Below are 23,198 nucleotides of genomic sequence, written 5' to 3'. Positions count from 1 at the left end.
TTTTCATTGAAAAGACTGCACTTTTATATATTTATTGTTAAATTGCGTGTTTCTATGCAAATAATGATTTTAAATTTTTATTTATTTTTTCATAATGAGTAGGTGGATTTTTTTAAATGCTCTCAGTTTTGTGGGAAATGCAACTCTAAAAGTAAATAAATGATTTAAAGTTTTTTTTTTAAATATATATTTATATTTAGTCTGCGTGGAATTGCAGCTGAATGTGTTATAACGACGGTAATATTTTGTTACTTGAAGACATTTAATAAAGTTTTTTGTTTAAAAAAAAATACCAACAATGCGAAGTGCATTATGGGTCCACTTATTGCAGTTGTCTTCGTGATCTAGCGGCAGGTAATGTAAAACAGCAATTTATGAATGTATTGTTTAAAAAGCATTTCTGTTAATAACATTTGTTTAATTATCGACAGGCTCTGATAATGCTTACTGCCGCCGTCGCAATGATTTCCATGCCGTATTTTGTCATATTGTGCTCCAGGGCGATTTGTGGGAACTAGCTCAGTTAACTGGTGTCAGGTAGCGTTAGCTAACTCTCTAAACGATGGCTAGGTAGGTAAGAGCTTAGTAATAATAAAATGTTAATATATTGTGTTTGATCGGCATTTCTCGTGCTTCACATAAAGTCGTCGGTAGAGCCGTTTTCTGTTTGCAAACAATGAACATGCGCGCGCAGTTTTGAAGTGGAAAACGGCTTGTTAGCAAACGTGAGCAACAAATTTCTGTTAATATGGCTCATATCGTTACATAAAACAACAACAAAACTACAAATGCATTCAGTGAAATCCACCTTAGCCTCTTTCAGGATGCAGTTACTGTACCCCACATTGAAACTCCAAACAATAGAAAACAGGGACAAATTAAATAAATTACAGTTCTGCAGCGCAATATTGGATCCTTGGCTTCATGTGGCTGTAACAACTCGGCATTGTTATAGATGTGGTCATCATTGTGATATTTGCAGAGGACAATGTGAGATGTAGTGAAGGTAGGTAGAAGGTGTAAGTGAGTTTGGAGAGGTGGAGCTATGCTCTTAAGAGAAATGAAAGTCAGCAGAAGCTAGACATATCCACGTTTGTGAATGAGATGGAGACTGGTGTGATAGAGAAGTTGCAAGGTATAGAGTTAGTGAAGTTAGTGTTAGTTTAAATACCTGGGGTCAATCATCCTAAGGACAGTGCACAAGAGAGATGAAGAAGATGGAGTGGGTGGAGATGGGGTGATTTGTGACAGAAGCATAGCAGCAAGACTTAAATGGAAGGTTTACAAGATGGTAGTGAGACCTGCTAGGATTTATGGTTTGAAGATGTTGGAGCTGAAGGTGTTAGAGTTGGAAGATTTTCTTTGGAAGGGACTAGGATGGATATCAGAGGGACAGTCATTTGGAGAACACGTTTGATAGGCAAAGCTAAAAATGGTTTGGGCATGTGCAGCGGAGGGATAGTGAATATATTTTACAAGGGATGCTGAATATGGAAATGCCAGACAGGAGGAAGACTGCAGAGGAGATCCATGGATGCATTGAAGGAGGACATACAGAAGGGTGGGTGTGACAGATGATGGTAGGGAGAGGGTGAGATGGAGGCAGATGGAAGCAGGTAAAGAAGGTGACTAACATAAATAGCAACTTTCTAGATGTTTGGTCATACCACAGTAGATTTTTGTATTTATATGTTATCCCAGCTTTAACTATCATATATTGGCTTTGAATATTTCAGCTTGTGTAGAATTAATTAAAAAATCAGAAAAAAAGCCTCTTAATGTTCACTGTTCACAATACCACGTTTTGACTTACGGGCCTGTATAACAAACTTTCACTGGCCTCTACAATATTTTTAATGACCCAAAGAAGCCAATTTAATTGTTTTCAATACTGGAAGCTCTATCTTTAATAATGTAGTATAAAATAATAGTAGACTTATATTTTATAAAGTTACATCTCCCAAGTAAATGGTAGCTAAAGCTGTAAAATAATTGTCATGTATAACATTATCTACCCCTCTTTCCCTGCAGGAATCACAGCTGTTAGCCTTCGGCTATAAAATCTGCCTTTTTTTAACGATCATTTCAAACTGAATAAACAGACTGCATACAGACAGCTCTGCTTTATTTAGTCGCACTTTTCAAATACTACCTGCATGAAAAAAATACTAATTTGTCGGTTCATTTTTGGCCAGTGAATTGATACATGGAAACTGGCCCCAGTGGGCCACTAGTTATTTTGAACCCTGCAGCTGTAATTTGCTTACCCTTTGTTATCAAAATACATCAGATGTCTTAGTTTAAAAACAGATGTCTGTAGTCTAAGTAAAGTTTACAGATGGAGCAGTATGTCACAAAAATGTATCCTCTGCAGAGGAAAACAACACATTTTCACACCAAATCTCTTCCCCCATCTATTGACACACCCAAGCTCGTCAAGAAAGACTTTTATCAACAAACCTGTTCAACTCTGAGCATGCCAACTGTGTAGTTATTCGAACTTTTACTTTAGTGAGATTACCTATTGTGAATAGTTACAAGTGTTCTGTGTATAAAAACTCCTCATTACGTATTTGCAGAAACAGACCTGGTGCAGGGTGTTTTGCATCTGTACAGCTGAGTGGGAATTTTGTGTCTAAATATTGGGAGTTCTGAACAATCAATTCTTAAGCAATCTGATATTTTATGTGCAGTCTACAATATGCAAATAGGGAGGTCAATTTAAAGTCATGTTGATACATCCTCGTTCACTTTATCTAACCATAATTTAGACGTGACTTTTACAGTTTTGTTTTTGTTGCCACTTTTCTCACTTCACTATGTGTGTTTTGTTTTACCCCCAGTGGAGATCAGATTACTCTCACAGACTTATCTTGATCTGCTTCTCATTCCAGACATTACCACCTATGAGACTATCATGCTGATAACTGGTTTTCCTGGATTTAATCTCACTGTAAACTCAAGATAGCAGCAACTATGGATGCATCTGAAGCAGAAGCCTCAACACAGAATCAGGGAAAAGAGGAAGGTGCATCATCAGCTCAAGGAGATGCTGGAGCAAGACCAAAAAAGGCATCTTTGAAAAGAGCTGCAGATGCCAAAGCAAAAAAGAAGCACAAAAAGGCTCGAGTGTCCAGACCTGCCCGGCCTGGTTATACTGTCCATCAAGGGGAAGATATGCTTCTCGTTATATCGAGTTCCACCTCCCAGTATGACGGGTCAGTGTGGACTCTTAAGAAAAAGAAGGGGAGCAAAAAGAAGAAGTTGGCAAAAGGAAAAGGGAAAGCCAGTCAGGTCAAGAAAAAGAAGCCAGTCAATGCCAAGCCCAAACTGGAAAGTAAACCAGTTATAGAAAAAGAAGAAAAAGTCGCAAATTTCTTTATAACTCAGGAAGAAGACGACCACAGATGGGGCCACAGCCTGCCTGAGGAGATGCTAATTAATATTTTTCAGATTGTGGTCATTCAAGAGGGAGCAGTGCCCTTTTTATGCAGGTATTGTGTCGTACATGTGATTTATTTGTAATTAAACCTATGAGATTAAGACTGAAATGTTGCATACACTATTTTAATCAAAATCATTTCATGCAAGTTAATTATCTTTCACTTACTTCAATACCTTGGATATCAATCTCATAACTTAAAGTCTGAATCTCTCTACATAACCTTTATTATTATTATTACTATTATTATTATTAAGACTGTAAGTTATTTAACTTTATGGATAAACATTAAGAAAACTGATAAAACGCCCTTCAAGGAAATTTCTTTACATGTTTGTTTTGTGCGATTGAACAGTTTAACGCATTCACATTACTATGATAGAACAAGGAGATACTCACATTTAAAAAGCTGTGTTGGATATGCATTTTTCAGCTCTACTTTGGGAAGTAAAAGTCAATGAATCCATCTTCTTCCATTTAATTCAATTCACAAATGATGACTTGTGATGAGGCTGGAGGCTATCCCAGCTGTCATTCATAGGGTCAGAGGCAGGGCACACTCTGGAAGTGTCGATAGTGTGTCACTGGGCTAACATATAGAGACACTCAGTGTGAGGAAGCCAGCATACCGACCCAGAGAACCTTCTTGAGGTCAAGTGACAGTCCTAAGCACCGCACCGTTTAATTCTTCCTGGTGTTTTCGGTGCAGGGTGGGGAGAGTTTGTCGTCTGTGGAACGCCGCTGCCTCCAGTCCGATCCTGTGGCACAGAGTGACTGTCGGTCACTGCTGGATTGCACCAGGGAGGAGCCAACTACCAAAAACTCAGAAGAAGATTAAGGACACTTTGGACTGGCTGGCACACAGCAGGTTTGTACTTTATTTAGCTTTTTGCTTAAGTCTTAATCATGTAAATGAATTCTAAACTGTGTTGTTTTCTAGATTCTCTCAGCTGCGAGACTTTTCTCTGTGTCACTGGACAAAGAACGTTGATTATGCATTAGAGGTAAGTCATCGAGAATTAAACATTATTTGAAAGATCTTCTCATCTGAAATGATTAGTACATTCATACACATACAAATCCACAAACAAGCTCTCCTCACACAAGTTCAAAGAAAAGAACATAAAAATCATTTCTTAATGTATTTTTAAAAATACAGTAATAGTCAAGACTTACGTTTTCTTGGCAACTGTTTTGATAATCATTGATTATTTTTCTTTCTTGGTAATAAGTTGGTTTCAGCTTCTCAAGCTTAGAGAGTGTAAAGTTAAAGAATATTTCTGGTGTTTGTTGGAGGCAATTTGAAGTAACTCCCTTTTATATTTTACAGTGAACATATTGATGACAACCTGTAGTGAAAAATGAACTAAGATGTCCATCATTAAATATAATCTGATCCCATAAGCCCCATATCCCAATAGGATATTGTTTTTGTCCAGAGAGTATTTTTGATTTTCCAGCATATTGATTACATTACATTAAAAAAACCACACTGGTTGCAAATATTTTCTTCCTAGCCTGACAAGACCAGGCAAAATTTAACAAGCCTGAATACAAAATAAGTCTTAAACTGAGAAACTCCCCTTCACACACTGGTGTTTGTTCATTTTGGATCCTGTTCATACATAAATTACAGTTCACTTAAAAACAATATATAAAGGAATAAATGTTTTATTAAAATTTTGGTTTATCTGTATTATTTAATACTTAGTATGTGGCTTTTTTTGAAATCATCATCAGGTTGTGTCGCAGTACTGCCCTGATCTTTGCTCCCTCAAGCTTTCTTACTGCACAGGAGTGACAGCGGCGGCCTTCCGCAGCCTCGGTCTGCACAGCCGCTTCCTGCACAGCTTAAATCTCCAGTATTCAGAGGTACGTGGACCTGTGTAGAGATTTTCTAATAGAAGCCATGCAAAGATCTTTCACTGTGTAATGAAGTTACACAGTGCAATGAATGTGCAGTGTTTTACAGTACAGGGAAAGTTTCTCTATGCTTGCTCTAAATTTAAAGTGTAACTTTAAGGGTTTGTCAAGAATTTAATGTTAAGCACTTTAAACAAGATAAGCAGATATTTATGATGAAAAATATCTCAACTGTTTTTACTTGTCTTATATTAACTATATGAGCTTTAAGGGTATTTTCCCAATGCAGATTATCATTTTTTTTATTCATAAGAAACTTCATCCACTTAATATAGGTGATATATCATAAGGAGAGCTTTTTTCATCCAGGCATGATTGCATGTAGAGAATTTGCAGGATAACTTGCTTTTGCTGTAGTTCCAGGTTGAAGGACTCCTTGAGTATCTTGAAAACCATGGGAGCCAGATCAGGCAAATATTGTTCAGTCATGGACTAAAGAATGACAGACTTCTGGCTGCAATCACTGTAAGACTTTTCTCTCTTTGTTTGTGAAACACGTGCTACACAAAGTCAGTGCTACTGGACAAATGAGCTTAATAAATGCATAGCATTGCTTTTTGTTTTTCCAGCGGGGATGCTGTCCCGATTTGGAGATGCTGGAGGTCAACACCAAGCTTGACAGTAAAGACTGCCAACTTCCTGTTTGCATCCAGGCACTACAGATGGCATGCCCTAAGCTCAAGGTAAAACAAAGGTCTTCTCTGTTTTAGTGTGACTACATTAGCTTTTTTACATTAAAGTTTAAACTCTTAATTAAGAAGATGAAGAAAAGCAGGCGTTTTATTAATTGTTGATTGATTGTTTATTGTTAATATTTAAATTCCAGCTTTTCAAAGACTTTTTGGATCTCTTGGTTCTTGACTGCTGGTTGAAAAAACAAGGTGCATTTGAAATTATCGTTATGAACCCTGGTTTTATATAATTTGATTTTTTTTAATTTTTTTTTGAAATGCTACAGAACAGTTATTTAAGTGAGCATGTTCTTCACAATTCCTGCTCCACCTTTTATTCTTGGACTCTAGTAGAATGACTTTATTTCATTGACAGTCTAAAGTAGTTCTTATTCCTCTTATACTTGGCTACTGTGCAGCATGTATGTGACAGAAAATAAGGAAACGCCCAAGTAGCACTAAAGCCAGTAGCTGTAATTTCTTATCTACTGGCAGAGTTTGCACTTTGCTAAAGGTTACTTGTTCTCCCGTGACGCTTACGTACTGCTTCCCATCAGACCTTCCGAATGATGAACGTCCAACCTCTTCATAAGGGAATGCGTTTTGGTATCGACCCAACATCAGGCTTCCCATTACTGGAGGAGCTTTGTATCGCAACCACATCGTTTTCCTATTTGACCGACAGAGATTTGAGGGACATTCTCTTCGATTCCCCCAAACTGCGAGTGCTGGACCTGCGAGGCTGTTCTCGAATCACAGCGTCTGGTCTTGCAGATTTACCCTGTCTAGGTATGTTTGTCAGGAAATTAATGCTTTTTGCTTTATGTCACCAATACCGAGCAGCTCAGTTTGGCTTTTTCAGAATGAATCTATGATGACCTGGAAGTCGGAGTCAGGACAGTTTAGTACAGTTTGTACACAAAATGTGTCTGAATTATTTGAAGGCTTCACATTTTAAAACCATTTCAAACATTTATCTGCTTTATTTTACTGTCTTGTATTTGGCAGAGCTTGAATGTTTGTTCTGGGGACAATATTTCAGCAGCCATGTTGGGCTGTCATCGCTTAAGAAAGGACTTCACACGTTGACCCAAAAATGGAGTCGAACTTTGCAACAGCTGGACATTGCACATCAGCTCTTCACTGAGGAAGACTTGGAGTTAGCAATGAGTTACCTTTGTCAAGCTGAGGCAGACACACTGCGCTCACTGAACTTGAGTGGGACCAGAATTACACCACGTGCACTCAGGTAGTTGTTTTGTACTTACCTCAGTAGCGCCGCAAATCCAAAATAACCTCTTTATTAGACAAAGTGCATCCAAAAAGAACTGAGAATTAATCAGTCGTTCCCATTCACGTCTGTGCTTTGTTTTGCAGGCCAGTCATTGGACAAATGACTGCTCTAGACTACCTCAACCTTTCATCCTGCCGCTATCTCCCAAGAGGTGTAAAGAGGATTTATCGTGGCCAAGAAGACATCCGGCAGCTGCTGGACAAATTGGAATAGCTCTCACATTCATGTGGTTCCAGAAATGAGAAACCAAGTTTACAAGGCAGACTTGAATATCTTAATGCAGGCCTCGCTGTGGGTTATATTGTCTAATCGATGTGAATATTTTGCCCTCAGGACTTTTTTGATAGACATTTTTTCTGTCTGTTGTTGGTACGGAATTGACATTTCTGTGTTTGAATGCAAGAAGCAGTAGTTTGCAAACCTGTTACTACCGCATTAATGTCAGGTGGGGGGTTTTGTTTTTTGTTTTGACAATAACCAACACACAATGCGTGACACCTAGTACTGTATATAGATCATTTTATTTGTAAAACTAAATATTCATTTGCGTGTATCTTTTTTTTTTAAATGTGATTTCTGATTTATTTTTTTTTTTGATCAAAAATAAATGTTTAACATGTCACAAGAGAATCAGGGTTGTATTGGTCTTTATTTCCACTAGAGAGTGCTGTCCTGTCAGTATAAATGTACATTTGTCATCTTAAGGGACTGGTCATACTGGATTCATACCTTGCTTGTAGCAACATGTTTAAGAATAGCAAATACATGTAAACACATGAATGGATCTAAGTGCCTATATGATTTTTCCAATAATGTAAACATGGTCAAAGGAGAGTGTTTGATAATAAAAGACACAATATAGTATTCACTTGTTTATTGGGCCAAATAACAGACTAAACAAAAACAAGGGCAAAAAAAGTATTTTAAATGTACCCACATTCAATTTTTGCCCAAATTTGAAACAGCACTACCCATTTAGGTTAATTAAACTTGGGTCTGTCTTGACTCAACTACTTCCATGAGTGTAAAAGAAACAGAGTCATATGTCCCACAACAACATGAAAAATGGTAAACCATAAAAACAGCATTAAAAATTCAACATTTTAAAAAGCAAAGACATAAAGAGACTTAAGACCTCTTTACTATGTATATTGATTTATATAAAGCCGGGATTTTCAGCTTTACTAGGTGCAAATTAAATGTAAATGCTGAATTTTGGTTACAATAGTGGTTGTAAGCACAGTCTTTGGTTTATGTCTCTCAATTAAAAATGTATTAATTCCATTGTGTATGTCAGTTCTGTGACCACTTTCTACAATAAAAACAATTGTTCCATTTTCTTTGGTAATTATAAATGGGTTTTTTTCTTTAAAAAAAAAACATATATGCATTTATTACACTTCCAAAATTGTACAATAAAAGCAAATAGGCAAAGGTCTTTTGTAATCAATCTCCTGGTTCATATTTTAGTAATGATAATATTGCAGTATATTGTCATCACATGTTAAGTACAACTTCTAAAGTATCTTTTTTTTAGTTCAGAAAGAAGCTTTTTTCTATGCTATATTCAGTTATTAAAGAAGCGAATTGCTGTTCACTTCTGTAGTGGGAATAAACTGAGGCCTGTAATGGGATCTGTAATACACTTCTCAACCAGATGGAGGTATGTGAGGTTCTCCTTAGTGTTGGGGTCAAAGAAGCCCTTGGTGTCATCATCAGGATCCGATAAAATCTGGTTCATTTCTTCATCAAAGTAACCTCTTTCATATGCCACTTGTACAGGCACTCTGTGACTGTGCACTGGGTCAATTATTCCTCCAGTTGCAATTTGAGCTTCAAGGAGACGAATTCCATGATCTTTCACAATGAGATCTTTTTTCAAGGCCTGGAACAAAGAAATTGTTTTTCCAGTGTACGGATCTTTGTATCCTGTCACTGCCTTTTCTGCTGAGATCAGTTTGTTTTTCCACTCTTTCCCAACCACTCTTTGAGCCACAGCTTCCTCTACAGAAAGCTTTTTGTTGTTGACTGGGTCAATGATAAAGCCTGTGGCAGCTTGGGCTTCCAGCAGAACCAGAGATGTACCAGGAGTCAGCAGACCTTTGCTTTTAGCTTCATAGATACTCATTGTCTTTTTGGTGGACTGAACATAAACTCCTGCAATGCTGTTGGTCCCCTCAAGGTATTTGCGCACTGAATCCATTTCACTTACTTCTGTTACTGTAACTTTTCCAGCGCTAAGATCTTTGTAGAGTTTCTCATCAATGATTTTGGATTTGAGCAGCTCAGTAGCAGAGACATCTTTTCTGATTCCATGGAACTTTTCAACTTCACTAGTTTCTGTAATTGTAGTGGTGATGGTAGTTTTTGTTGTGCTACTGTCTACTTTAGTTTCTGGTGGCTGGGACATGACAATTGAAGAAGATGATGAGGTTGTGTCTTGTGTATGCTGCTCAATGATTGTCAGGATGATTTCTAAAAAGCGCTCTATTGTGATTGATCCAGCCTTGTACTGTTGCACAAGGTCTCTCCGCTTCTCTTCAATTATATATTTGGAGTAGAGTAGATCCCAGAGAGTCACAGTTTTTCCTCTGTATTTTCCTCCAGCTCGGGTTGTTGTTGTAGACTTCAGAATACGTTTAGTTGCCTCGTCCACAAAGAAGTAAAACTCTCCTTTCTTGACAATGACAAGTAAACTGAGGCCTGTAATGGGATCTGTAATACACCTCTCAACCAGCTGGAGGTATGTGAGGTTCTCCTGAGTGTTGGGGTCAAAGAAGCCCTTGGTGTCATCATCAGGATCCGATAAAATCTGGTTCATTTCTTCATCAAAGTAACCTCTTTCATATGCCACTTGTACAGGCACTCTGTGACTGTGCACTGGGTCAATTATTCCTCCAGTTGCAATTTGAGCTTCAAGGAGACGAATTCCATGATCTTTCACAATGAGATCTTTTTTCAAGGCCTGGAACAAAGAAATTGTTTTTCCAGTGTACGGATCTTTGTATCCTGTCACTGCCTTTTCTGCTGAGATCAGTTTTTTTTCCCAGTCTTTCCCAACCACTCCTTGAGCCACAGCTTCCTCTACAGAAAGCTTTTTGTTGTTGACTGGGTCAATGATAAAGCCTGTGGCAGCTTGGGCTTCCAGCAGAACCAGAGATGTACCTGGAGTCAGCAGACCTTTGCTTTTAGCTTCATAGATACTGAGGGTTTCGTGGGTGGACTGAAGATAAACTCCTGCAATGCTGTTGGTCCCCTCAAGGTATTTGCGCACTGAATCCATTTCACTTACTTCTGTTACTGTAACTTTTCCAGCGCTAAGATCTTTGTAGAGCTTCTCATCGATGATTTTGGATTTGAGCAGCTCAGTAGCAGAGACATCTTTTCTGATTCCATGGAACTTTTCAACTTCACTAGTTTCTGTAATTGTAGTGGTGATGGTAGTTTTTGTTGTGCTACTGTCTACTTTAGTTTCTGGTGGCTGGGACATGACAATTGAAGAAGATGATGAGGTTGTGTCTTGTGTATGCTGCTCAATGATTGTCAGGATGATTTCTAAAAAGCGCTCTATTGTGATTGATCCAGCCTTGTACTGTTGCACAAGGTCTCTCCGCTTCTCCTCAGTGATGTATTTGGAGTAGAGTAGATCCCAGAGAGTCACAGTTTTTCCTCTGTATTTTCCTCCAGCTCGGGTTGTTGTTGTAGACTTCAGAATACGTTTAGTTGCCTCATCCACAAAGAAGTAAAACTCTCCTTTCTTGACAATGACAAGTAAACTGAGGCCTGTAATGGGATCTGTAATACACCTCTCAACCAGCTGGAGGTATGTGAGGTTCTCCTTAGTGTTGGGGTCAAAGAAGCCCTTGGTGTCATCATCAGGATCCGATAAAATCTGGTTCATTTCTTCATCAAAGTAACCTCTTTCATATGCCACTTGTACAGGCACTCTGTGACTGTGCACTGGGTCAATTATTCCTCCAGTTGCAATTTGAGCTTCAAGGAGACGAATTCCATGATCTTTCACAATGAGATCTTTTTTCAAGGCCTGGAACAAAGAAATTGTTTTTCCAGTGTACGGATCTTTGTATCCTGTCACTGCCCTTTCTGCTGAGATCAGTTTTTTTTCCCAGTCTTTCCCAACCACTCCTTGAGCCACAGCTTCCTCTACAGAAAGCTTTTTGTTGTTGACTGGGTCAATGATAAAGCCTGTGGCAGCTTGGGCTTCCAGCAGAACCAGAGATGTACCTGGAGTCAGCAGACCTTTGCTTTTAGCTTCATAGATACTCATTGTCTTTTTGGTGGACTGAACATAAACTCCTGCAATGCTGTTGGTCCCCTCAAGGTATTTGCGCACTGAATCCATTTCACTTACTTCTGTTACTGTAACTTTTCCAGCGCTAAGATCTTTGTAGAGTTTCTCATCAATGATTTTGGATTTGAGCAGCTCAGTAGCAGAGACATCTTTTCTGATTCCATGGAACTTTTCAACTTCACTAGTTTCTGTAATTGTAGTGGTGATGGTAGTTTTTGTTGTGCTACTGTCTACTTTAGTTTCTGGTGGTTGGGACATGACAATTGAAGAAGATGATGAGGTTGTGTCTTGTGTATGCTGCTCAATGATTGTCAGGATGATTTCTAAAAAGCGCTCTATTGTGATTGATCCAGCCTTGTACTGTTGCACAAGGTCTCTCCGCTTCTCCTCAGTGATGTATTTGGAGTATAGTAGATCCCAGAGAGACACTGTTTGACCTCTGTATTTTCCTCCAGCTCGGGTTGTTGTTGTAGACTTCAGAATACGTTTAGTTGCCTCATCCACAAAGAAGTAAAACTCTCCTTTCTTGACAATGACAAGTAAACTGAGGCCTGTAATGGGATCTGTAATACACCTCTCAACTAGATGGAGGTATGTGAGGTTCTCCTTAGTGTTGGGGTCAAAGAAGCCCTTGGTGTCATCATCAGGATCCGATAAAATCTGGTTCATTTCTTCATCAAAGTAACCTCTTTCATATGCCACTTGTACAGGCACTCTGTGACTGTGCACTGGGTCAATTATTCCTCCAGTTGCAATTTGAGCTTCAAGGAGACGAATTCCATGATCTTTCACAATGAGATCTTTTTTCAAGGCCTGGAACAAAGAAATTGTTTTTCCAGTGTACGGATCTTTGTATCCTGTCACTGCCCTTTCTGCTGAGATCAGTTTGTTTTTCCACTCCTTCCCAACCACTCCTTGAGCCACAGCTTCCTCTACAGAAAGCTTTTTGTTGTTGACTGGGTCAATGATAAAGCCTGTGGCAGCTTGGGCTTCCAGCAGAACCAGAGATGTACCTGGAGTCAGCAGACCTTTGCTTTTAGCTTCATAGATACTCATTATCTTTTTGGTGGACTGAAGATAAACTCCTGCAATGCTGTTGGTCCCCTCAAGGTATTTGCGCACTGAATCCATTTCACTTACTTCTGTTACTGTAACTTTTCCAGCGCTAAGATCTTTGTAGAGTTTCTCATCAATGATTTTGGATTTGAGCAGCTCAGTAGCAGAGACATCCTTTCTGATTCCATGGAACTTTTCAACTTCACTAGTTTCTGTAATTGTAGTGGTGATGGTAGTTTTTGTTGTGCTACTGTCTACTTTAGTTTCTGGTGGTTGGGACATGACAATTGAAGAAGATGATGAGGTTGTGTCTTGTGTATGCTGCTCAATGATTGTCAGGATGATTTCTAAAAAGCGCTCTATTGTGATTGATCCACCCTTGTACTGTTGCACAAGGTCTCTCCGCTTCTCTTCAATTATATATTTGGAGTAGAGTAGATCCCAGAGAGACACTGTTTTTCCTCTGTATTTTCCTCCAGCTCGGGTTGTTGTTGTAGACTTCAGAATACGTTTAGTTGCCTCGTCCACAAAGAAGTAAAACTCTCCTTTCTTGACAATGACAAGTAAACTGAGGCCTGTAATGGGATCTGTAATACACCTCTCAACCAGCTGGAGGTATGTGAGGTTCTCCTGAGTGTTGGGGTCAAAGAAGCCCTTGGTGTCATCATCAGGATCCGATAAAATCTGGTTCATTTCTTCATCAAAGTAACCTCTTTCATATGCCACTTGTACAGGCACTCTGTGACTGTGCACTGGGTCAATTATTCCTCCAGTTGCAATTTGAGCTTCAAGGAGACGAATTCCATGATCTTTCACAATGAGATCTTTTTTCAAGGCCTGGAACAAAGAAATTGTTTTTCCAGTGTACGGATCTTTGTATCCTGTCACTGCCTTTTCTGCTGAGATCAGTTTTTTTTCCCAGTCTTTCCCAACCACTCCTTGAGCCACAGCTTCCTCTACAGAAAGCTTTTTGTTGTTGACTGGGTCAATGATAAAGCCTGTGGCAGCTTGGGCTTCCAGCAGAACCAGAGATGTACCTGGAGTCAGCAGACCTTTGCTTTTAGCTTCATAGATACTGAGGGTTTCGTGGGTGGACTGAAGATAAACTCCTGCAATGCTGTTGGTCCCCTCAAGGTATTTGCGCACTGAATCCATTTCACTTACTTCTGTTACTGTAACTTTTCCAGCGCTAATGTCTTTGTAGAGTTTCTCATCAATGATTTTGGATTTGAGCAGCTCAGTAGCAGAGACATCTTTTCTGATTCCATGGAACTTTTCAACTTCACTAGTTTCTGTAATTGTTGTGGTTACAGTAGTTTTTGTTGTGCTACCATCTACTTTAGTTTCTGGTGGTTGGGACATGACAATTGAAGAAGATGATGAGGTTGTGTCTTGTGTATGCTGCTCAATGATTGTCAGGATGATTTCTAAAAAGCGCTCTATTGTGATTGATCCAGCCTTGTACTGTTGCACAAGGTCTCTCCGCTTCTCCTCAGTGATGTATTTGGAGTATAGTAGATCCCAGAGAGACACTGTTTGACCTCTGTATTTTCCTCCAGCTCGGGTTGTTGTTGTAGACTTCAGAATACGTTTAGTTGCCTCATCCACAAAGAAGTAAAACTCTCCTTTCTTGACAATGACAAGTAAACTGAGGCCTGTAATGGGATCTGTAATACACCTCTCAACTAGATGGAGGTATGTGAGGTTCTCCTTAGTGTTGGGGTCAAAGAAGCCCTTGGTGTCATCATCAGGATCTGATAAAATCTGGTTCATTTCTTCATCAAAGTAACCTCTTTCATATGCCACTTGTACAGGCACTCTGTGACTGTGCACTGGGTCAATTATTCCTCCAGTTGCAATTTGAGCTTCAAGGAGACGAATTCCATGATCTTTCACAATGAGATCTTTTTTCAAGGCCTGGAACAAAGAAATTGTTTTTCCAGTGTACGGATCTTTGTATCCTGTCACTGCCCTTTCTGCTGAGATCAGTTTGTTTTTCCACTCTTTCCCAACCACTCCTTGAGCCACAGCTTCCTCTACAGAAAGCTTTTTGTTGTTGACTGGGTCAATGATAAAGCCTGTGGCAGCTTGGGCTTCCAGCAGAACCAGAGATGTACCTGGAGTCAGCAGACCTTTGCTTTTAGCTTCATAGATACTCATTATCTTTTTGGTGGACTGAAGATAAACTCCTGCAATGCTGTTGGTCCCCTCAAGGTATTTGCGCACTGAATCCATTTCACTTACTTCTGTTACTGTAACTTTTCCAGCGCTAAGATCTTTGTAGAGTTTCTCATCAATGATTTTGGATTTGAGCAGCTCAGTAGCAGAGACATCCTTTCTGATTCCATGGAACTTTTCAACTTCACTAGTTTCTGTAATTGTAGTGGTGATGGTAGTTTTTGTTGTGCTACTGTCTACTTTAGTTTCTGGTGGTTGGGACATGACAATTGAAGAAGATGATGAGGTTGTGTCTTGTGTATGCTGCTCAATGATTGTCAGGATGATTTCTAAAAAGCGCTCTATTGTGATTGATCCAGCCTTGTACTGTTGCACAAGGTCTCTCCGCTTCTCTTCAATTATATATTTGGAGTAGAGTAGATCCCAGAGAGACACTGTTTTTCCTCTGTATTTTCCTCCAGCTCGGGTTGTTGTTGTAGACTTCAGAATACGTTTAGTTGCCTCATCCACAAAGAAGTAAAACTCTCCTTTCTTGACAATGACAAGTAAACTGAGGCCTGTAATGGGATCTGTAATACACCTCTCAACCAGCTGGAGGTATGTGAGGTTCTCCTTAGTGTTGGGGTCAAAGAAGCCCTTGGTGTCATCATCAGGATCCGATAAAATCTGGTTCATTTCTTCATCAAAGTAACCTCTTTCATATGCCACTTGTACAGGCACTCTGTGACTGTGCACTGGGTCAATTATTCCTCCAGTTGCAATTTGAGCTTCAAGGAGACGAATTCCATGATCTTTCACAATGAGATCTTTTTTCAAGGCCTGGAACAAAGAAATTGTTTTTCCAGTGTACGGATCTTTGTATCCTGTCACTGCCTTTTCTGCTGAGATCAGTTTTTTTTCCCAGTCTTTCCCAACCACTCCTTGAGCCACAGCTTCCTCTACAGAAAGCTTTTTGTTGTTGACTGGGTCAATGATAAAGCCTGTGGCAGCTTGGGCTTCCAGCAGAACCAGAGATGTACCTGGAGTCAGCAGACCTTTGCTTTTAGCTTCATAGATACTGAGGGTTTCGTGGGTGGACTGAAGATAAACTCCTGCAATGCTGTTGGTCCCCTCAAGGTATTTGCGCACTGAATCCATTTCACTTACTTCTGTTACTGTAACTTTTCCAGCGCTAATGTCTTTGTAGAGTTTCTCATCAATGATTTTGGATTTGAGCAGCTCAGTAGCAGAGACATCTTTTCTGATTCCATGGAACTTTTCAACTTCACTAGTTTCTGTAATTGTTGTGGTTACAGTAGTTTTTGTTGTGCTACCATCTACTTTAGTTTCTGGTGGTTGGGACATGACAATTGAAGAAGATGATGAGGTTGTGTCTTGTGTATGCTGCTCAATGATTGTCAGGATGATTTCTAAAAAGCGCTCTATTGTGATTGATCCAGCCTTGTACTGTTGCACAAGGTCTCTCCGCTTCTCCTCAGTGATGTATTTGGAGTATAGTAGATCCCAGAGAGACACTGTTTGACCTCTGTATTTTCCTCCAGCTCGGGTTGTTGTTGTAGACTTCAGAATACGTTTAGTTGCCTCATCCACAAAGAAGTAAAACTCTCCTTTCTTGACAATGACAAGTAAACTGAGGCCTGTAATGGGATCTGTAATACACCTCTCAACTAGATGGAGGTATGTGAGGTTCTCCTTAGTGTTGGGGTCAAAGAAGCCCTTGGTGTCATCATCAGGATCCGATAAAATCTGGTTCATTTCTTCATCAAAGTAACCTCTTTCATATGCCACTTGTACAGGCACTCTGTGACTGTGCACTGGGTCAATTATTCCTCCAGTTGCAATTTGAGCTTCAAGGAGACGAATTCCATGATCTTTCACAATGAGATCTTTTTTCAAGGCCTGGAACAAAGAAATTGTTTTTCCAGTGTACGGATCTTTGTATCCTGTCACTGCCCTTTCTGCTGAGATCAGTTTGTTTTTCCACTCTTTCCCAACCACTCCTTGAGCCACAGCTTCCTCTACAGAAAGCTTTTTGTTGTTGACTGGGTCAATGATAAAGCCTGTGGCAGCTTGGGCTTCCAGCAGAACCAGAGATGTACCTGGAGTCAGCAGACCTTTGCTTTTAGCTTCATAGATACTCATTATCTTTTTGGTGGACTGAAGATAAACTCCTGCAATGCTGTTGGTCCCCTCAAGGTATTTGCGCACTGAATCCATTTCACTTACTTCTGTTACTGTAACTTTTCCAGCGCTAAGATCTTTGTAGAGTTTCTCATCAATGATTTTGGATTTGAGCAGCTCAGTAGCAGAGACATCCTTTCTGATTCCATGGAACTTTTCAACTTCACTAGTTTCTGTAATTGTAGTGGTGATGGTAGTTTTTGTTGTGCTACTGTCTACTTTAGTTTCTGGTGGTTGGGACATGACAATTGAAGAAGATGATGAGGTTGTGTCTTGTGTATGCTGCTCAATGATTGTCAGGATGATTTCTAAAAAGCGCTCTATTGTGATTGATCCAGCCTTGTACTGTTGCACAAGGTCTCTCCGCTTCTCTTCAATTATATATTTGGAGTAGAGTAGATCCCAGAGAGACACTGTTTTTCCTCTGTATTTTCCTCCAGCTCGGGTTGTTGTTGTAGACTTCAGAATACGTTTAGTTGCCTCATCCACAAAGAAGTAAAACTCTCCTTTCTTGACAATGACAAGTAAACTGAGGCCTGTAATGGGATCTGTAATACACCTCTCAACCAGCTGGAGGTATGTGAGGTTCTCCTTAGTGTTGGGGTCAAAGAAGCCCTTGGTGTCATCATCAGGATCCGATAAAATCTGGTTCATTTCTTCATCAAAGTAACCTCTTTCATATGCCACTTGTACAGGCACTCTGTGACTGTGCACTGGGTCAATTATTCCTCCAGTTGCAATTTGAGCTTCAAGGAGACGAATTCCATGATCTTTCACAATGAGATCTTTTTTCAAGGCCTGGAACAAAGAAATTGTTTTTCCAGTGTACGGATCTTTGTATCCTGTCACTGCCTTTTCTGCTGAGATCAGTTTTTTTTCCCAGTCTTTCCCAACCACTCCTTGAGCCACAGCTTCCTCTACAGAAAGCTTTTTGTTGTTGACTGGGTCAATGATAAAGCCTGTGGCAGCTTGGGCTTCCAGCAGAACCAGAGATGTACCTGGAGTCAGCAGACCTTTGCTTTTAGCTTCATAGATACTGAGGGTTTCGTGGGTGGACTGAAGATAAACTCCTGCAATGCTGTTGGTCCCCTCAAGGTATTTGCGCACTGAATCCATTTCACTTACTTCTGTTACTGTAACTTTTCCAGCGCTAATGTCTTTGTAGAGTTTCTCATCAATGATTTTGGATTTGAGCAGCTCAGTAGCAGAGACATCTTTTCTGATTCCATGGAACTTTTCAACTTCACTAGTTTCTGTAATTGTTGTGGTTACAGTAGTTTTTGTTGTGCTACCATCTACTTTAGTTTCTGGTGGTTGGGACATGACAATTGAAGAAGATGATGAGGTTGTGTCTTGTGTATGCTGCTCAATGATTGTCAGGATGATTTCTAAAAAGCGCTCTATTGTGATTGATCCAGCCTTGTACTGTTGCACAAGGTCTCTCCGCTTCTCCTCAGTGATGTATTTGGAATAGAGCAGATCCCAGAGAGACACTGTTTGACCTCTGTATTTTCCTTCAGCTCGGGTTGTTGTTGTAGACTTCAGAATACATTTAGTTGCCTCATCCACAAAGAAGTAAAACTCTCCTTTCTTCACAATAGACAGTAAGTTAAGCTCTGTATTTGGGTCGCTGACGCACCTCTCAATCAGCTGGAGATATGTGAGGTTCTCCTGAGTGTTGGGGTCAAAGAAGCCCTTGGTGTCATCATCAGCATCAGATAAAATCTGGTTCATTTCTTCATCAAAGTAACCTCTCTGATATGCCACCTGTATGGGGACTCGATGGCTATGGACTGGATCGATTATGCCTCCAGTTGCAATTTGAGCTTCAAGGAGACGAATTCCATGATCTTTCACAATGAGATCCTTTTTCAAGGCCTGGAACAAAGAAATTGTTTGTCCAGTGTACGGATCTTTGTATCCTGTCACTGCCCTTTCTGCTGAGATCAGTTTTTTTTCCCACTCCTTCCCAACCACTCCTTGAGCCACAGCTTCTTCTACAGAAAGTTTCTTGTTGTTGATTGGGTCAATGATGAAGCCTGTGGCAGCTTGGGCTTCCAGCAGAACCAGAGAGGTACCTGGAGTCAGCAGACCTTTGCTTTTAGCTTCATAGATGCTCATCATCTTTTTTGTTGATTCAACTCTCACACCTGCTATACAGTTTGTTGCTCCAAGATACTTCTGAATATTTTCCATTTTGACAACAGTTTCTTCTGTTACTTCACCTTTTATAATTTGGGTGAAAAGGTCCTTTGAGATGATCTTTGACTCAAATAATTCACTGGCTGAGACTTGTTTTCGTAGTCCTTTGAACTTTCTTTCCTTGGATGATACCTCTGTGACTATAACTGTGAGTATTTCAATCATCTCCTCAATTTTGGTCACTCCTGTCCGGTATTGCTGTATAAGCTGCTCCCTTTTTTGTTCTGATATGTATTCAGATAGCAGCACTTCCCACAGTGTGACCTCCTTGTTTTTAAATTTTCCCACATTCAAGGTCATCATTTTGTTTTTCAAAGCATGCTCGATTTGCTCATCTGTGTGAAATACACGGGCTTTTTCTTCATGCAGCGGTAGGAGAAGTAGCCCAGTTTTATCATCTTTCTCACATCTATTCATGAGCGGACTGTATGACAGTTTTTCTTTGGTATTTGGGTCAAAGAATCCTTTTTCATCATCTGTGGGGTTCAACATAATTTTTTGAGTTTCTTCATCCAGACATCCTTTTTTGATAGCAATATGAATTGGCAGTCTGTGACTTTGATTTGGGTCAATAATTCCTCCTGTTGCTATCTGCACATCAAGTATCCGAAGGCCATAGCTTCTTTCTCTCAGCTTTTTTTGCATGGCTTCAAACAGTGATATTGTCACATCTGTATATGGATCTTTATACCCAGTGACAGCTCGTTCAGCTGAGAGAAGTTGCTCACGTACATCTGGCCCAATCAGTCTTCCTTTTACAGCCTCTTCCACAGCATGGAACTCATTTTTGAGGGGATCAATGATCCATCCTGTTGCAGCTTGAGCTTCAAGTAGTAGAAGTGCAATGCCAGGTGTCAACAGGTCTTCATTTCTTGCTTCATATATGCTCATCACTTTCTGGGATGGATAAACCTTCACTCCAGCAATGCTTCCAGATCCTTTTAGGTATCCTCTCACAGGTTCACTCTGCGCTATTGTTTCTAAATTGAGTTTTCCTTCTTTCACCTGTTTAAATGTTTCTGCATCAATGATTTCAGAATCCAGTAGTTGTTTTGCAGTGACATGCTTTCTCAGACCCATTATCATTTTGGGAGTTTCAGTCTTCTCCAGTTTTTCTATTGTGGTAATCACTAATGTGATTATGGTCTGGGTACTAATCTGCCTTGTTCTGTACTTTTCAATCAGTTCAAGTCGCTGATCCTCAGTAAAGTAGCCAGAATGAATCAAGTCCCATAGAGTAACCGATTTTCCAGAATAGTGTCCTACAGATATGCTGACACTTGTCTTTTCAAACTCTTCCTTAATCTCTGTGTCAGAATATATCTTTTTCTTTGTAGCTGTAGCTTTTGGTGTGTCATTCAGTGGCAGGAGAAACAGTCCAGTTTCCTTGTCTTTCACACATCTCCCCAACATCTCCATGTATGTCAGATTTTCTTTTGTGTTTGGGTCAAAAAAGCCCTTTGTGTCATCAGTTGGGTCTGTTAGGATTTGATTAAGTTCTTCATCAAAATATCCCTTCTTGTATGCAACTTCAAGGGGTAAGTGGAGACACTTTAAGGGATCGATGATACCACCTGTAGCAATCTGGGCCTCAAGTAAACGAATGCCATGCTGGTTGACAATAAGATCTTTTTTCAACGCTTGGAAGAGCGAGATCTTCTGACCTGTGTATGGATCTTTGTAACCAGTGACTGCTCTTTCCGCAGACAAAAGTTTTTCATACATCTGTGGACTAATCAACTTTTCTTTGAGAGCTTGTTCAACTGTAAGTTTTTTGTTATTCAGAGGATCAACAACAAATCCTGTAGCTGCTTGTGCTTCAAGGAGGCAAAGGGCAGTCCCAGGTGCAAGAATGCCAATTCTCTGTGCCTCGTGAATGCTTAGTTTTTTATTTGAAGGTTGCAGTATCAACCCAGCTACACAGCTTTTTCCTTGTAGGTAGGCTCTCACACTGTCCATTTTCATCACATCACTGCTTGTCATGTTTCCAGTGATCAAACTGTTGTAGGTGTTTTTATCCACAATTTTAAGATCCAAAAGATCCACAGCAGAGACTTCTCCTCTGAGACCTTCAAACTTCAGTCCTTCTTGCTGTCGTATCTCCTTACTCTCAATGATCTCTACAATGGTCTCAGTTAGTTGCTGAATTGTGATTTTCTTTGACCTGAAGAGCTTGAAAAACTCCTGTCGTTTGTCTTCAGACAGATATTCTGAGTTGATAAGATCCCACAATGTTGTGCGTTTGCCCTTGAACCTACCGTACTTTACAGTAACTATTGTTGTTTTAAACAATTCCCTAATGTTGTCATCTATCTTTATTTTGTTGCTCTTGCCTTTGAGAGGTAAGAGGCACAGGCCTGTACTAGGATCTGTTACACATCTGGCCATGAGCTGCAAGTATGTCAGGTTCTCGTGGGTGTTGGGGTCAAAGAATCCCTTGGTGTCATCACTTGGATCATCCAGGATCTGATTCATTTCTTCATTAAAGTACCCCTTCTTATAGGCCACATGGACAGGTATGCGATGGCTGTTCACTGGGTCGATGATCCCACCAGTGGCAATTTGGGCCTCCAGGAGCCTAATGCCATGGTCTTTTAGGATCAGGTCTTTTTGCATTGCTTGGAACAAAGAAATTATTTCTCCAGTGTATGGATCTTTGTATCCAGTAACCGCTTTCTCTGCCGATTGCAGCTTTTGACACACATCAGGCCCCACAATCTTTGCTTTGACAGCATCATCAACTGAAAACTTTCTATTTCCAATAGGGTCAATAATGAACCCTGTTGCTGCCTGTGCCTCCAGTAGAATCAGAGCAGTTCCTGGCATCAGCTTTCCTTTCTGTTTGGCCTGGTAGATGGTCATGATTTGAGAATCAGGAAGCATAATACCTGCGATGCTGTCTTTACCTTTTAAGTACACATTTACATTTTCATCTTCAATGACTTCCTTCACTGACTTCTTTCCCTTCTTCAGGTCCTCTAGGACCTCCTGACTAATGATATCTGCTTCCACAAGCTGCTTGGCTGTAACAGTGTCTCTGATACCTTCAAAGACGACTTGAGTTGTTTTCACTGACTTTTCTATCACTTCCAGAACTGTTGAAATGATCATCTTGATAGTTATCTTCCCCTCTCTGTATTTTCGAAAGATGTCTTGCCTCTGGTTTTCATCAAAATATTCTGACATCAGAAGTTCCCACAGAGATACTGTCATTCCTGTATATTTGCCATATGTCACTTTCACTTTCTCCATCTTGAAGGCTGTTTTAGTTTGGTAGTCAATGAAATCAAAATTTAGCCCATCTGATTTATCACGCAAAGGAAGGAGGCAGAGTCCAGTAGCAGGATCAGTGACACACCTTTCCATCAACTGAAGATAGGTTAGATTTTCTTCTGTGTTTGGATCAAAAAAGCCTTTTGTGTCATCCCCTGAATCCTCCAATATGGCATTCATTTGTTCATCAAAATAACCTCTCTTAAAGGCCACTTCTGTAGGAAGTCTGTGACTGTTGATTGGATCAATTATTCCACCTGTAGCAATTTGTGCTTCAAGTAGGCGGATTCCATGTTGTTTGACGATGAGGTCTTTTGAGAGTGCTTGAAACAGGGATATAGTTTCACTGGTGTATGGGTCTTTGTATCCGGTCACTGCCCGCTCAGCAGAGAGCAGCTTTGCATGATATTCTGGGCCAATAAGTTTGCTTTTGACAGCTTCATCCACAGTGTACTTTTTATTTTCTACAGGATCAATCATGTATCCAGTAGCAGCTTGTGCCTCCAAGAGAACAAGTGATGTCCCAGGCATCAGTATGCCTTGCTTCATGGCTTTATAAATGCTCATTCTCTGATTGGTTGAGAGTATAGCAATGCCTGCAATGCTGCCTTTGCCTTCCAGGTATTCTTTCACTGTTTCAATCAACATCACGTCCTGTGTTGTGGT

The 23,198-nt window shown here is 40.0% G+C and overlaps 2 protein-coding genes across 6 annotated transcripts; one reads left to right on the top strand and one right to left on the bottom strand.

The window, feature by feature from the left end:
- The first annotated feature begins 292 nt into the window (after positions 1 to 292).
- On the top strand, positions 293 to 7,960 carry fbxl6 (F-box and leucine-rich repeat protein 6). 5 transcript variants are annotated; one of them, XM_086280954.1, is made up of 10 exons: positions 293 to 354; positions 2,895 to 3,494; positions 4,152 to 4,310; positions 4,383 to 4,446; positions 5,183 to 5,314; positions 5,723 to 5,830; positions 5,935 to 6,048; positions 6,594 to 6,825; positions 7,045 to 7,285; positions 7,414 to 7,960. In XM_086280954.1, exons 2-10 carry the CDS (start codon positions 2,977 to 2,979, stop codon positions 7,541 to 7,543), a joined length of 1,698 nt encoding a protein of 565 aa, XP_086137080.1. In that variant the 5' UTR covers positions 293 to 354; positions 2,895 to 2,976; the 3' UTR covers positions 7,544 to 7,960. The 5 variants fall into 5 exon arrangements, with proteins under 5 accessions (XP_086137080.1, XP_086137083.1, XP_086137084.1 ...); XM_086280957.1 differs by lacking the exon at positions 293 to 354 and adding an exon at positions 430 to 570; XM_086280958.1 differs by lacking the exon at positions 293 to 354 and adding an exon at positions 1,233 to 1,561.
- A 229-nt stretch (positions 7,961 to 8,189) lies between these two features.
- On the bottom strand, positions 8,190 to 22,913 carry eppk1 (epiplakin 1). Its single transcript, XM_086280951.1, has one exon. It carries the CDS (start codon positions 22,710 to 22,712, stop codon positions 8,925 to 8,927), a length of 13,788 nt encoding a protein of 4,595 aa, XP_086137077.1. The 5' UTR covers positions 22,713 to 22,913; the 3' UTR covers positions 8,190 to 8,924.
- Between the last annotated feature and the right edge of the window lie 285 nt (positions 22,914 to 23,198).

This window comes from Aulonocara sp. 'chitande type north' Nkhata Bay, linkage group LG22 (assembly GCF_057382095.1).
Source record: "Aulonocara sp. 'chitande type north' Nkhata Bay isolate Kocher_YH1m ecotype deep benthic linkage group LG22, A_spYH_male_GT1.1, whole genome shotgun sequence".
Taxonomy (NCBI): Eukaryota; Metazoa; Chordata; class Actinopteri; order Cichliformes; family Cichlidae; genus Aulonocara; species Aulonocara sp. 'chitande type north' Nkhata Bay.
The sequence above is the reverse complement of the archived record's forward strand: the minus strand, read 5'-3'. Positions and strand labels throughout refer to the sequence as shown.